This window comes from Ascoidea rubescens, assembly GCF_001661345.1.
Source record: "Ascoidea rubescens DSM 1968 unplaced genomic scaffold ASCRUscaffold_5, whole genome shotgun sequence".
Classification (NCBI taxonomy): domain Eukaryota; kingdom Fungi; phylum Ascomycota; class Saccharomycetes; order Ascoideales; family Ascoideaceae; genus Ascoidea; species Ascoidea rubescens.
Window position 1 is genome coordinate 687,027 of NW_017962917.1, and position 11,438 is coordinate 698,464.

General features: G+C 33.7%; 5 protein-coding genes across 5 annotated transcripts; 3 read left to right on the plus strand and 2 right to left on the minus strand.

Annotated features, from left to right (window-relative positions):
• Positions 1–1,585: 1,585 nt before the first annotated feature.
• On the plus strand, positions 1,586–2,533 carry ASCRUDRAFT_70056 (uncharacterized protein; the record flags this gene model as incomplete). Its single annotated transcript, XM_020191742.1, has 1 exon — positions 1,586–2,533. One exon carries the CDS (start codon positions 1,586–1,588, stop codon positions 2,531–2,533), a length of 948 nt encoding a protein of 315 aa, XP_020047886.1.
• Positions 2,534–3,091: 558 nt separating this feature from the next.
• On the plus strand, positions 3,092–4,168 carry DUG3 (glutamine amidotransferase subunit DUG3; the record flags this gene model as incomplete). Its single annotated transcript, XM_020190471.1, has 1 exon — positions 3,092–4,168. One exon carries the CDS (start codon positions 3,092–3,094, stop codon positions 4,166–4,168), a length of 1,077 nt encoding a protein of 358 aa, XP_020047887.1.
• A 298-nt stretch (positions 4,169–4,466) lies between these two features.
• On the minus strand, positions 4,467–6,014 carry ASCRUDRAFT_70058 (FAD/NAD(P)-binding domain-containing protein; the record flags this gene model as incomplete). The annotated part of the gene is made up of 1 exon (XM_020191743.1): positions 4,467–6,014. One exon carries the CDS (start codon positions 6,012–6,014, stop codon positions 4,467–4,469), a length of 1,548 nt encoding a protein of 515 aa, XP_020047888.1.
• Positions 6,015–8,381: 2,367 nt separating this feature from the next.
• Positions 8,382–8,531, minus strand: ASCRUDRAFT_27512 (glucocorticoid receptor-like (DNA-binding domain); the record flags this gene model as incomplete). The annotated part of the gene is made up of 1 exon (XM_020190006.1): positions 8,382–8,531. A coding segment is annotated over one exon (150 nt), but the record flags the coding sequence as incomplete, so codon positions are not given.
• A 1,977-nt stretch (positions 8,532–10,508) lies between these two features.
• ASCRUDRAFT_75574 (uncharacterized protein) lies at positions 10,509–11,166 on the plus strand. Its single transcript, XM_020193122.1, has one exon. The coding sequence runs from the start codon at positions 10,983–10,985 to the stop codon at positions 11,136–11,138; it is 156 nt and encodes a 51-aa protein (XP_020047890.1). The 5' UTR covers positions 10,509–10,982; the 3' UTR covers positions 11,139–11,166.
• The last annotated feature ends 272 nt before the right edge of the window (positions 11,167–11,438 follow it).

An 11,438-nucleotide genomic window follows, 5' to 3' on the forward strand; every position in this document is an offset into this window, starting at 1 on the left:
CTAATGATGATTTCAGAACAAAAATCAAGACTCAAGTTGTCTCAATTACTTCAAAGAACGTTTTATGATGACAAACAGCAGTGAGAATAAGAGGAAAACCTCTGATTAGTTAATTTTGCTGGAGAAATCCCTTCTTAACTGGTTAGCCCGCTCCAGAAAACCAACATTTCCATTCTTTTTTTTCCTCTTCCTCCTCTTTCTCTTCTTCTTTTCTTTAGGTTTAAATAATTCATAAAAATCTATACTAAAATTAGGTAAAGAATGTTTGGTACAAGAAAATAGAAAATTGAAAAAATTCCTAAAAAAAATACTACCTATCGCATCGGCCAATGAAATGTTGGGTCTTTTCTTTTTTTGCACACTAAAAAACTCCAGTGGGTTTGCAAAAGAAAATTTTACAAAAAATTTTATCTGAATTTTAGGCTTCAATTGAAATTCGTTGGTTATTGATCAATGAATTTGTCTACTTGGGAAAGTGGATAATAAAGCAGAAAATGGAGTAATTCCTAAAGCAGCAACTCAGCTATGAGGTATATGACCGGTGGAGATGGCGGTCAACGGTTACCCTACGTGGCGGTGCTGACTAACTCTTGGAAGTGTTGTCTGGAAGCAGACCGGCACCGACACTTACTCGGTTTGTGATGTATAAGGATGCCTCTCGGAAATGGAACCCTCGAACCTGCCATGCTCCACCGGTCTTCGCCTAAATCCACAGCTCTTTGGGTGTCCGTCCGCTTAAGGAGGATCTGGCTCACACTCTAATTCAGCCGGATCAGCAAAACTGCCTCCAATGGACTGCTGGAAAATTATATCACATCTCCCTTTGTTGACTCTAATACCACTGTGGATTTGGAATTAATAGTGGCATTTGTGTCTTTTATTGCTTTAGCTGGCGCAGTTGCTGGGAAATCAGAAAGCAAAACGCAACGTTTTTCAAAAGAAACAAACAATAAGGAGGTGAAGTCTTCTGGTGAGGAAAACAAGCTTTTGGTTTACCAACAGATTTTTTAGCATATTCAAAAAATGACCAACTTTGCTTATTTTGTTCCTTGAAAAAATACTTTTCAAGTGACAGTATCACAAATAACTGTGTCTTTTTCTTTTTATCTTGGTTTTCTGAGTTTTCTGAGTTTCTGGTTTCTACAAATAAAACCCTCGAATTGTGGATATTGCCATTTTTATAATTTATTTGTTGCATAATTTATACAAAAATTTCTCCATGAAATGGCTCCAGATGATCTAAATTGAAATCAAAAAAGCAAAACCCAAACCAAAAAACAAGAAAAAGGAAAAAAATATAAGAAGCAAATATGTCAAAGTCATTTCATACAGAAAAAGTGATAATATTTTACAACTGATTAATTTTTCACCCTTTTATTATTTAAGAAAGAAGGGTTTCGTAATGAACTTTAAAAAAATTTGAATTTATATAAAAAATAATCATTTTTACCAAATTTTAATTACTTTTCTTTTTACTACTTTTTTTAAAAACAAATCAATACAAAGATAAGAAAAACAAATAAAAAACAAATAAAAAAAACTCAAATATTGGATTGCTGAAATAATTGTTTAAATATTATTGATAATGAACAAAACTAATTTTGTTAGAAAAATTTCATTTGATACCTCAACTTCAATAGGACCAAAGACAAATTCGTATTATGAGACCAATGTTGCAATACATAATTGTATAAAAAATAACTTGCTACCAGGAAATTTTGCAGATTTTGTTGCTAAAAACCCCCAATTTTTAATTCCTCCCTCATATAATAAACCTTTGTTCAATACAAAATTTAATCATAATTTGTATTGCAAAAATGTTGAAAATTCTAAAAACATACTAATTGGGTTTGATTTAATCAAATTACAAAACTATGAAATATCCTTGAAATGTTTAAATATGATCTTCAACAACTTTGTTGATGACTACGATAACGTTTTTATTACAATTATTATAAACAAATTCACTTTAGATAAATATGGTTTAATCAATTTCGATGAAATAAACTATTGGAAGGAAAAATTGAATAAAGAGTTTATAAATCAATTGTTGATCAATAACATTTTCAAAAACCAGCCAGCAAAAGACAAAAAAATTTCTGTGTCTATTGATTTAATATTTGACAAAAATGTTAAAAGGGCTTTAGAAAACAATTTAATGGATTACAACCCCGATATATTAGTTTTAGGAATAAATGACAAAAACTTTTCAAGTTTGAATTCAATTACATCAAAGCTTTTCATGAAAGTGTCAAAACACTCAGCATCTACATCGACATATTTCTTGAGATCATCTAAGATTCCAGTAATTGTTGTCAATTCCAATTTCAACTTGAAGAATTCTATAATACCAAATAAAAAGGTGAAATTTATTAATAATGGACAAAAATTAGATCTCGAGTTCAATGGAAAATTGGTTTCAATCCCATCCAACTGCACATTCGGTCCTAGCAACATTGGACCCAGTTGCAAACAACAAAATTTCACTGCTAAGCACCCAATAATATCACCTTTGGGAACGTTTGTCTCATAGTAATTTTCCTGGCTTTTTTTTTCCACTTTTGCATCTTCCTATGATATATTTTTGTTTCTTTAGTATTAATGTCTTTTTGTCTAATGAATGCCTCCTACAAGTGACAAAACAGTTCCCCAAATCACAAATGCATTTATCTGTTTAATCGCATAATCATGCGCTGCATAATCTGGCGGCATTTTGAGTTTTTCTTGTTTTTTCTTGTTTTTTTCAACATTATCTCCGCCTGTGCCAAAAGTTCCCAAATCAACGAAAATGACCATGGTCCGCGAAAATTGCACATGGCTGCGAAAACCGTGGGACTCGCAAAGCTCCGAAATGGCGAAATCTCCCCGTGTTTTGCGAAAATTGTGACATTTATTGTTCTATTGTGTGAAGCACCGTACAGCTGCTGGAATATAAAGGATGATTCATAACTGTTCGCTAGCACTTGTGAGTCAATAGAGTAATACAAAACGATATAACTGGAAGAGAAAAACACCTGAATTCGCTGAAACCTGTTCTGTCCAACTATAATTTATCAAAGAAACAACATCTATCAAGAGTCAGTATCAAGACATGTGTCGTTTTTTAATTTTCAAAGGAACTGAGCCTATTAAACTTTCCCATCTTTTAACGAGACCTGCTCATTCTATTATTAACCAATCCTTTGATTCTAGATTAAGACTAGACAGAAGAAGACCAATTAATGGTGATGGATTTGGTGTCGGTTACTACTCTCTTGATCCTGATTTATATGACCAACCTTGTTTATTTCGTGCCATTACTCCTGCCTGGAACAATCAAAATTTAGAGACCTTGGCTGAAAGAACTAAATCAAACTTGGTTTTTGCTCATGTTAGAGCGTCTACTTATGGGGTCTTGAGTGAAACCAATTGCCATCCATTTGTTTTGAATTCCTTGATGTTTATGCACAATGGTGGTATTTCAAATTTTAATAAAATCAAAAGAAGAATTTTAGCGCATTTGAAAGACGAGTATTTTCTCTTTATCCAAGGTTCAACTGATTCGGAAGTTTGTTTTGCTTTATTTTTAGACACTTTAGATAAAATGGGATATGATCCCCATAAAATATTTGGAAATTTTGGTCATGATGTTCTAAGAACTTGTTTATTGAAAACAATTGAATATATTAATAAATGGTTAAAAGAGATTTCAAATGATATAGATTTCAATCCCGAGCCTTCTTTATTAAATTTTGCTGTAACTGATTCATCTTCAGTGGTTATATCCAGATATATAACTTCAAAGACTCAAGAAGCTGCTTCATTGCATTTTTCCTGCGGATCAGCATTTGTTGAATATGAACCAGGTCAATATAAGATGGAAAGATTGGATAGAAGACAAGATATTATCATGGTTGCTTCAGAACCCTTAACATTTGAGAGAGGTGATTGGATTACTGTTCCAACTAATACAACCTTAACAATCAAGGGTCAAACAGTTCTTTTACATCCAATTATCGACGAATATTATCAAAGAGATCCATTATTTGAAAGAAGTAGCGACTTTGCCGAAAGTAAAGGTTTAATGGGCAGTGTCCCATTAAGTGATAATACAAACTCTGAGGTTCCTCCACTAGAAAGAGAAGGCAGATCAAGAAATATTCAAACCCCAGTTTTTACTTGCGGTTGAGTATTTTAGGTTTATTATCATCGATCTTTTTTATTATTGTTATTACGTTTTCCTTTCTAAACAAGGCAGATTTTTCTTTTTTTTTTTTTAGATTTGACACCTCCACTCTTGTTTTTATTATAATTATATTTTTACATTTTTGGGCAAATAATTGTTATTTAGCATTTTACTTCATTTGAATTATCATTCATTTCTTCATTATCATTTTTTGTCAATTTCACTGGTTCTTTTTTATTTATACTATTTTATTATATATTCTATTTTATATTATATGATTTATTTCTAAATATTTACAAAGTTATATTACATTTTTATGTGGCAACTCTTCAAGCTGATAAATCTTATCATAATTATAAGTGAAGAGACCGGCGTCTTGTAATTCCTTTACAGTAGTTGCACTTATTCCAGTCTCCTTTTTATAAGCAATAAATGCTTCTTTCAATTCATTAATGTGAGATCTTAGTTTAATTTGATCATTGTCCCATATTACGGGGAATAAACCATAATCCATACCGAGTTGGACGATTTCTTTATTCAATAGATGGTAATATTTAACATCTTCGGGATATCTTAAATCGTGAAAACCAGTTCCATTTCCCCTTTGTCTAATTGTTTCACTTTCCTCATTTTCCATTGTTTGAACGTCAGGCAATTTAATTCTGCCAGACCAAACTCTTGCTAACCAAGTTCCTTGGGTCTCTGATAGTCTTGTTGGCAAAACATTTCTCGGTATACCAATAATTGCTAAAGCAGGAAACCTGTAAGATAGTAATTGCCTGTATAGACCATGAATCTTTAAACCGTCGGTTATTAAAGGGTGTTTATAAGTTTTGGTGTCAGATAGACTGTTAAGGTAAGGAATTGATCTTAAATAGCCGGTACAAAAAATGACTTTATCAATGTTATCTAAAGAGGAACCATCAACAAAGAAAATTTTTTTATTTTCATAGTCGAATTTTTCAACATCAGGAACATCGACAATTCTATCATCTTTCCCAGCAGGCAATGCTGTTTCACTTCTTTTGCTCTTCCAGACAGTGCAGTTGTTGATTGTGACAATTTGAAAGGCTAAATCAGCACCTGAAGCAGAATTTCCAATAATTAGAGTGTTTTTACTTTTATAATCTTGAGGCTTTTTATAGGATTTTGAATGTATAATTGAGCCAGGAAATTTTTCGTTCCACTCTTTCAAACCAGGTCTGTTAGGAACATAGGGAATATCATAGTTTCCACTTGCCACTACCACAGCGTCAAACAACTCAATGGTATCAGAAGCAGCACTTTCAATCAAAGCCCCATTTGTTTTTTTGGAAACAGGTCTAGAGGTGACTCTCCATTTGTAAGCAGATGTGCCATTATTCTCATTGAAAACTAGTCGAATATCGACAACTTTAGTCTTGAACAAAACATATTCACTTATTTCCTTTGAGTAATTCACCAAGTAGTCCAAGACGTCCTTTCTCAAGGGAAAAATGGGCAAGTCCTTTGCAAAAGGATAGCCATTATAGGCCATGATAGCAGATGGAACATTGGTGTCCAAGTAGTAATAGGCAGGAGTTGGGTAGATGTAATCATCACCAGAATAGTGTGCCTTATCATAAGGTGTTTTTGGTTCAGCAGGCAATGGATCATAGGAAAGTGGGTCCTCGCATGGAATAGGATGAAAATTATCAAAGGATTCAGTGTAGTTCCATAAACCACCAAATTTCGACCTCTTTTCAAACATCTTGATTTTGTTGAAATGGTTTTCGGCCAAAAGTGCCTTGGTAACAGCAGCACCACCAGGACCTGCTCCAATAACAGCAACGTCCTTTATATCCTGATTAAAGTGTATTCCAACATCCATCTTGCAGTAACCGAGAGTGAAGCAAAGGAGAGAAACGAGAAGAAAAACGACTCAACGTCGAGCCATTTATAGTTGAAGAGACCCAATCTGGAGCAACAGAGCTCGTCGACTTTGGCTGAATTGAACCAACACCTGTTTGTGTAGAGCAGTTATCTCGTTACCAACGCCATCTCTTCAAAACAGTTATCTTTTTAAAACAGTTATCTGCTTAAAATTCTCTACGAAAAGCTCCCAGTGATTCGAGACAAAAAGACTGATCTTTGAAAAAGATTTGAGCACACCCCTTTGAAAGCAGAATGTTTTTGCAGGGGAGATCTGGATACTTTGGGTTTGTGTGCCGATCCCCCTTCAGGAACGGGTTGTTTTGGCAACTGCTCTGTTTGGGAAATATCCGAGATGGAAATAGGTGCTTGATCCAGAAGAGGATATAATTTGCTAGAGAAAGACATCTTCAACAGTTTATGATATTCAATTTGATTCAATTAAAGTAGCGACTGGAAACTAAATAAACTAAATACAATAAAAGACAAAAAAGAAAAAAGACAAAAAAGAAAAAAGAAAAAAATACAAATACGGGACAGGTAAGTATATAGTTCAGTGACAAAAAAGCAAATAAAAGTAGGATATTTAATGCAGTATTGTTGATTGATAAAGGATATAAATCAAATGATTAAATAAAATAGCAAACAGTGAATAAAAAAGTTACTGGTTCCATAAAATATAATATAATTCAAAAGCATGAAATGAAATAAAGGCATAAACATCTTCAAGATAAGTATAGTTAAGTTTTTTTTAAGTAGGTAGTAAAGTAATAATAAAATAATAGTAATAAAGATAAAGATAAAGATAAAGATAAAAATAAAAATAAAGTAAAGGTACAAATAAAGAAAATGAGAAGTTGATGAGAATACGCATTTAAGTTATATATCTGATTTCTATCATTGTTTTATTTTGTTGTTTTTCTGAAAATTCTATAGTTATTTTTCGTTACTTTTAGCTTTTCTTTTTGCTAATTTTTAATTTAATCAATTTTTAGTATTTTTATTTTGCGTCATTAAAACCACCTGAACGAGGAATATTCATTACGAACTGGGTGCTTTCTGTAGTGTGTTGAGTAGAAGTATCGTTGCTTGGATTAGAAGGATCAGTAGATGAAACATCGGAACTTTCAAACGCTGAAGCTCTAGGATATGCAAAAGAAAAATTTGATTGAAAGCGTATTGAAGAATTGGGATTGTTAATATTACCATGGGTTGTTGGAGCAGGTAAGGTGATCAATTCATCGTTGTGAAAATTACTACGTTGTTCTTGATTATTCAAACTTAATAGAGAATTAAAGCTAGGAAGAGTTGAGGATATCAATTCTTTGAATGGGGGTAATTTAACAGATGAAGCTGGTAATGGAAGAGAAACACCGGTTGAAATATTTGAGGAAAGTGAGGCAGTGCTAGGAGATTCTAAATGAGATGAAAGATTTGAGGAAGCAGAAGAAGGGTGAGGAGGCAAAATTGAGCCTAGAGAAGCACGAGAAGTACTAGCAATTGTTCTATAGTTCTGGTGACGTAGCGAGTGTTGGTTAGTATTATTGTGAGAATGGTTATAAGTGTGTGAGGGTAGTAGTACTTGGTTGCCGATATTTATTGGATAATGGTTTCTTCTTGTTGGAATTTCATTAAAATCGTCCTCTTTATGAAATAGATTGGAAATATCGTGATTTCCATAAGTTAGTGGAATTCCTCTTAATGGGGGTAAGTTTCGTTTGTAGGAACCAAATTTAGAGAAATTTAAAGGATTTGAGGTGGTTTTGTCATTTTGATTAGAGATAGACGATTGGTTATTTGGGATTGTATCTACATCCATATCAGAAGTTATATTTTGGTTAAAACACTGATTTGCATTAGTATTTGTATTTGTATTTGCTGGTGTATTTATTGGGGTGATGGATGTTGTTTGATAAAAGTTTGTGGATGGATTTGGGAATTGACTTATATTTTGGAAACCAGAGGATGTGGTAGTTATATTTGCTGAGCTATAAGTTGCAGAGAAGAGTTGATTTGAAGTTGAGGAAGGACTAACGCTTTTGGTTTGATATATTGGAGGGTTTGATAAGGATATTGTTGAAGAGACTGGAGAATTGGTTAGGGAGCCTGGGGTTGAGATGCAGGGTCTTGATTTTTCATTTAAACAGTTTTCAACAGCTTTTGTTAGAGCTCTCTTTTTTGAGATTTTGTCTTTTGACAGATTTTGATTTTTGGAAAGAGAGGAAACAGGTCTTTTGAATACAGATTTGGGAGTTGTAATGTCTTCTAGTCTTGAAGGGTCAGATTCTTTTAGTTTATCGCTAGATTTTTCAGAGAGGCCGATGTTTCTTCTTCTTCTCTTGATGATTTCTTTTTTCATTTTGATGGGTCTGTGGTAGCCATGTAGTTTGTAGTAGAGACCACAAGCGTTGCAGATGACGTTACCTGAGTCGTCTCTTCTCCATAGAGGAGTTACAGTAGTTTGGCAGTTTGTGCAGGCAATGGCGACAGTTTCTTCTTCTTTTTCGTCATCAATGTCTATGGATTGGTGGTGGGATGTGGGTGTGAGTTTTGTGTCAGAAAGAGAGAGAGGGAGAGTGAGAGGGTTTATGTGTATGTTTGTAGAAGTGATTTGGGATTGATGGGACAGCTGGTAGGAGGAGTTGTAGTCAATTTTTTGTTTTTGTATTGTGTTGGAGTCTTTTGAAGAGAGGGAAAGGTCATTTAAAGGAGGAGATTGAGCAGCATTAAAGTCTATTTCGAAGTTTTTGTTTTTGTTTTTGTTAGAATTTGGATTAGGATTAGTGCTAGGATTAGGAAAGTCGTTGTTGGGAGAGAGAATGGAGTCGTTGTCGATGGGATTGTTTACAAGAAGCCTGTTGTTGTAGGAGGGACAGGTTGAGCAGGAAGCAGCACCCCCAGTGCCAGTACATTTGCCATCGCCTTTGCAAGAGGGCAGTTTTTTTTTGTCTTTGATGACAACGAAATGGGGAGGTCTTTTGAGGTTGACAGGTCTATCACAGTTGTTAGCTTTGTAGTATAGGCCACAGGCGTTGCAGATCAAGGTGCCATTGGGGGCTCTTCGCCATAGGGGAGTCTTTGTGGTGCCACAGTTGGAGCAGATTTGCTGTTGGGAGGCAGTAGTGGAGGAGGATTGGGCCTGGGTGGAAGAGGAAGCAACAGAGAAGAACTGGGGGTGGGATAAGTTTGGAGTTGAGGAGGGAATGTTTGAGACAGTTGTGGGAGTGGGATTGAAGGAGGAAAACGGGAGGTTTTTCAGAGAGTTAGAGGTAGAGTTATAGAAGAGTTGAGATGGCTGAGGTGGTTGAGATGGTTGATTTGGATGAGTGATTTGAGTAGATTGAGTACTTTGAGGGTTGAAAATGTAGTTTTGAGATTGTTGTTGGATTTGGATGTTTTTTTTTGAGGAGATGGTGTAGTGGCTAACTATTATTTTTTCGTTATTATTGTTATTATTGTTATTATTGTTATTATTGTTGTTGTTATTGTTTTTATTGTTATTCTTTTTATTGTCAATCTTATTCAAGTCATTAAGATTATCCTGAGGAAATGAAACCGACATTACTATTGAATGGTGCATAAGAGAGATAGAGAGAGGGAGGGTTATTAGTATAGTAGAATGAGAGATTAACTGATAAAGTGAGTGATATTGTTATATTGATATTGTTATATTGATAGTTATATTGATATTATATTATATTGATATTATATTATATTATATTGATATTATATTATATTATATTGATTAATAATTCTGAGTGATTTTGTTTTTGGATTAATATTTTTTTTTTTTTCTTTTTTCTTTAATTTTTTTTTGTAGTGCAGGTGGTTTTATGTAAGATTTAATTGATTAGATTGAATTGATAAAGCGAGGAGGGAAGAATAAGAGTAGAGGGAAAGAGAATAAAAAGAGAAGAATAAGAATAAGAAGAAGAAGAAGAAGAAAAAAAAACAGAGAGGGGAGAGAAATAAAAAGAGGAATTTGGGTTAAGAATTTATATTAAAAATAAAAACAAGAGTTGAAATAGAATTGGAAATAGAATTGGGATTTTCTTTAATTATAAGATGCGAGACATATTATAATTAAGGAAGAATAACAGAATGGAAGAATAAGAAGAATGAGAATAAGATGAAAAAAAGAGGTAGATAGATAGAAAGAAAGAGAGAGAGGTGTAGAAAGAAAGAGAGAGAGGTGTTGATATAGAATGTAAGTAGGCGAAAGTAATTAGTTGAATGGAATTAATTGGAGATATTTTGGAACTGATGGAGATGGTGATGATGAACAAGAATGGAAGCTAATGGATAATGGAAAGTAGCGAGAAAATATAGGGTATAAGTAAAATGAAAACAAGCCAGAGAGGTAGAAATAGAATTGGAAATAGGATTTGGAAGTAGTTGATAAATTGAAAAATTGATAAATTGATAAATTGATAAACTTTAACAAGGTCAAGCCAGAGGATATAATGGATTATGAGTATGGTGAAAATAATAGATTATGATTATAATGAAATATGAATATAATGAATATAATGGTATGGTGGTGGATGAATAAAGAGAGAGGAGATTTAATTCAATACAATACAATACAATACAATAGGATACGATAGAATACAATTCAATTACTGTAGTGATTGGAATGGAGACGAAAATAATCTTGTATTGCTTAAATAACAGAGAAAGAGAGTGAGAGTGAGAGTTGAGATTAGTTTTTTTTATTTTTGTATTTGAGTTTTTCTGCAATTATTATGAGTGAATTTGAAAATGTATGATTTGATAATTAGAATTTTGGCAAAATGCAATACTTTGCAATAATTTGCAATAATTTCCAGTAATTTCCAGTAATTGGTGGTGTTTTGCAGTGTTTTTTTTGATAAGTTGGAACCAGCGTAGAAAATAGCAGTGTGTCTTTGGGAGGAAGAGTAATAAAATGCTAGATTTTTTAGATATGGGAAATCTTAGCAGCTGGGATAAAGTTGGAGTGGGTCTAAGAATTTATTTAATCAGCACCCTTCGTTTTGATGGAATGAAACTTGGAAGAAAGCAAATAGAAAGAGAAACAAAAGGTGGGCCAACAAGAGACTAAAGCCTGTGTTCAAGTGTGAGAGATCAACGAAAAGAAAGCAGCTGGAGACTGGAGTTGAGAGAAAGAGAAACAGAGATAGAGAAGGTATTGCAAGATATTACAAGATGTTGCGAGCTTTCTAGAGCGAATATGCTAAAATACAGTTGCTGCACTGATTGTTAAGATAATGTTGCTCCCAAACGCAGATGCCGCTGCTCTGGCACACGCATTGCAGCACCGCAGTAGCAGAACTAGGAAGCAGCAGCAGCAACAGCAGCATCTTCTGCCTGTGCTTCTGCTGCTTCTCCGGTGCTGGCACCT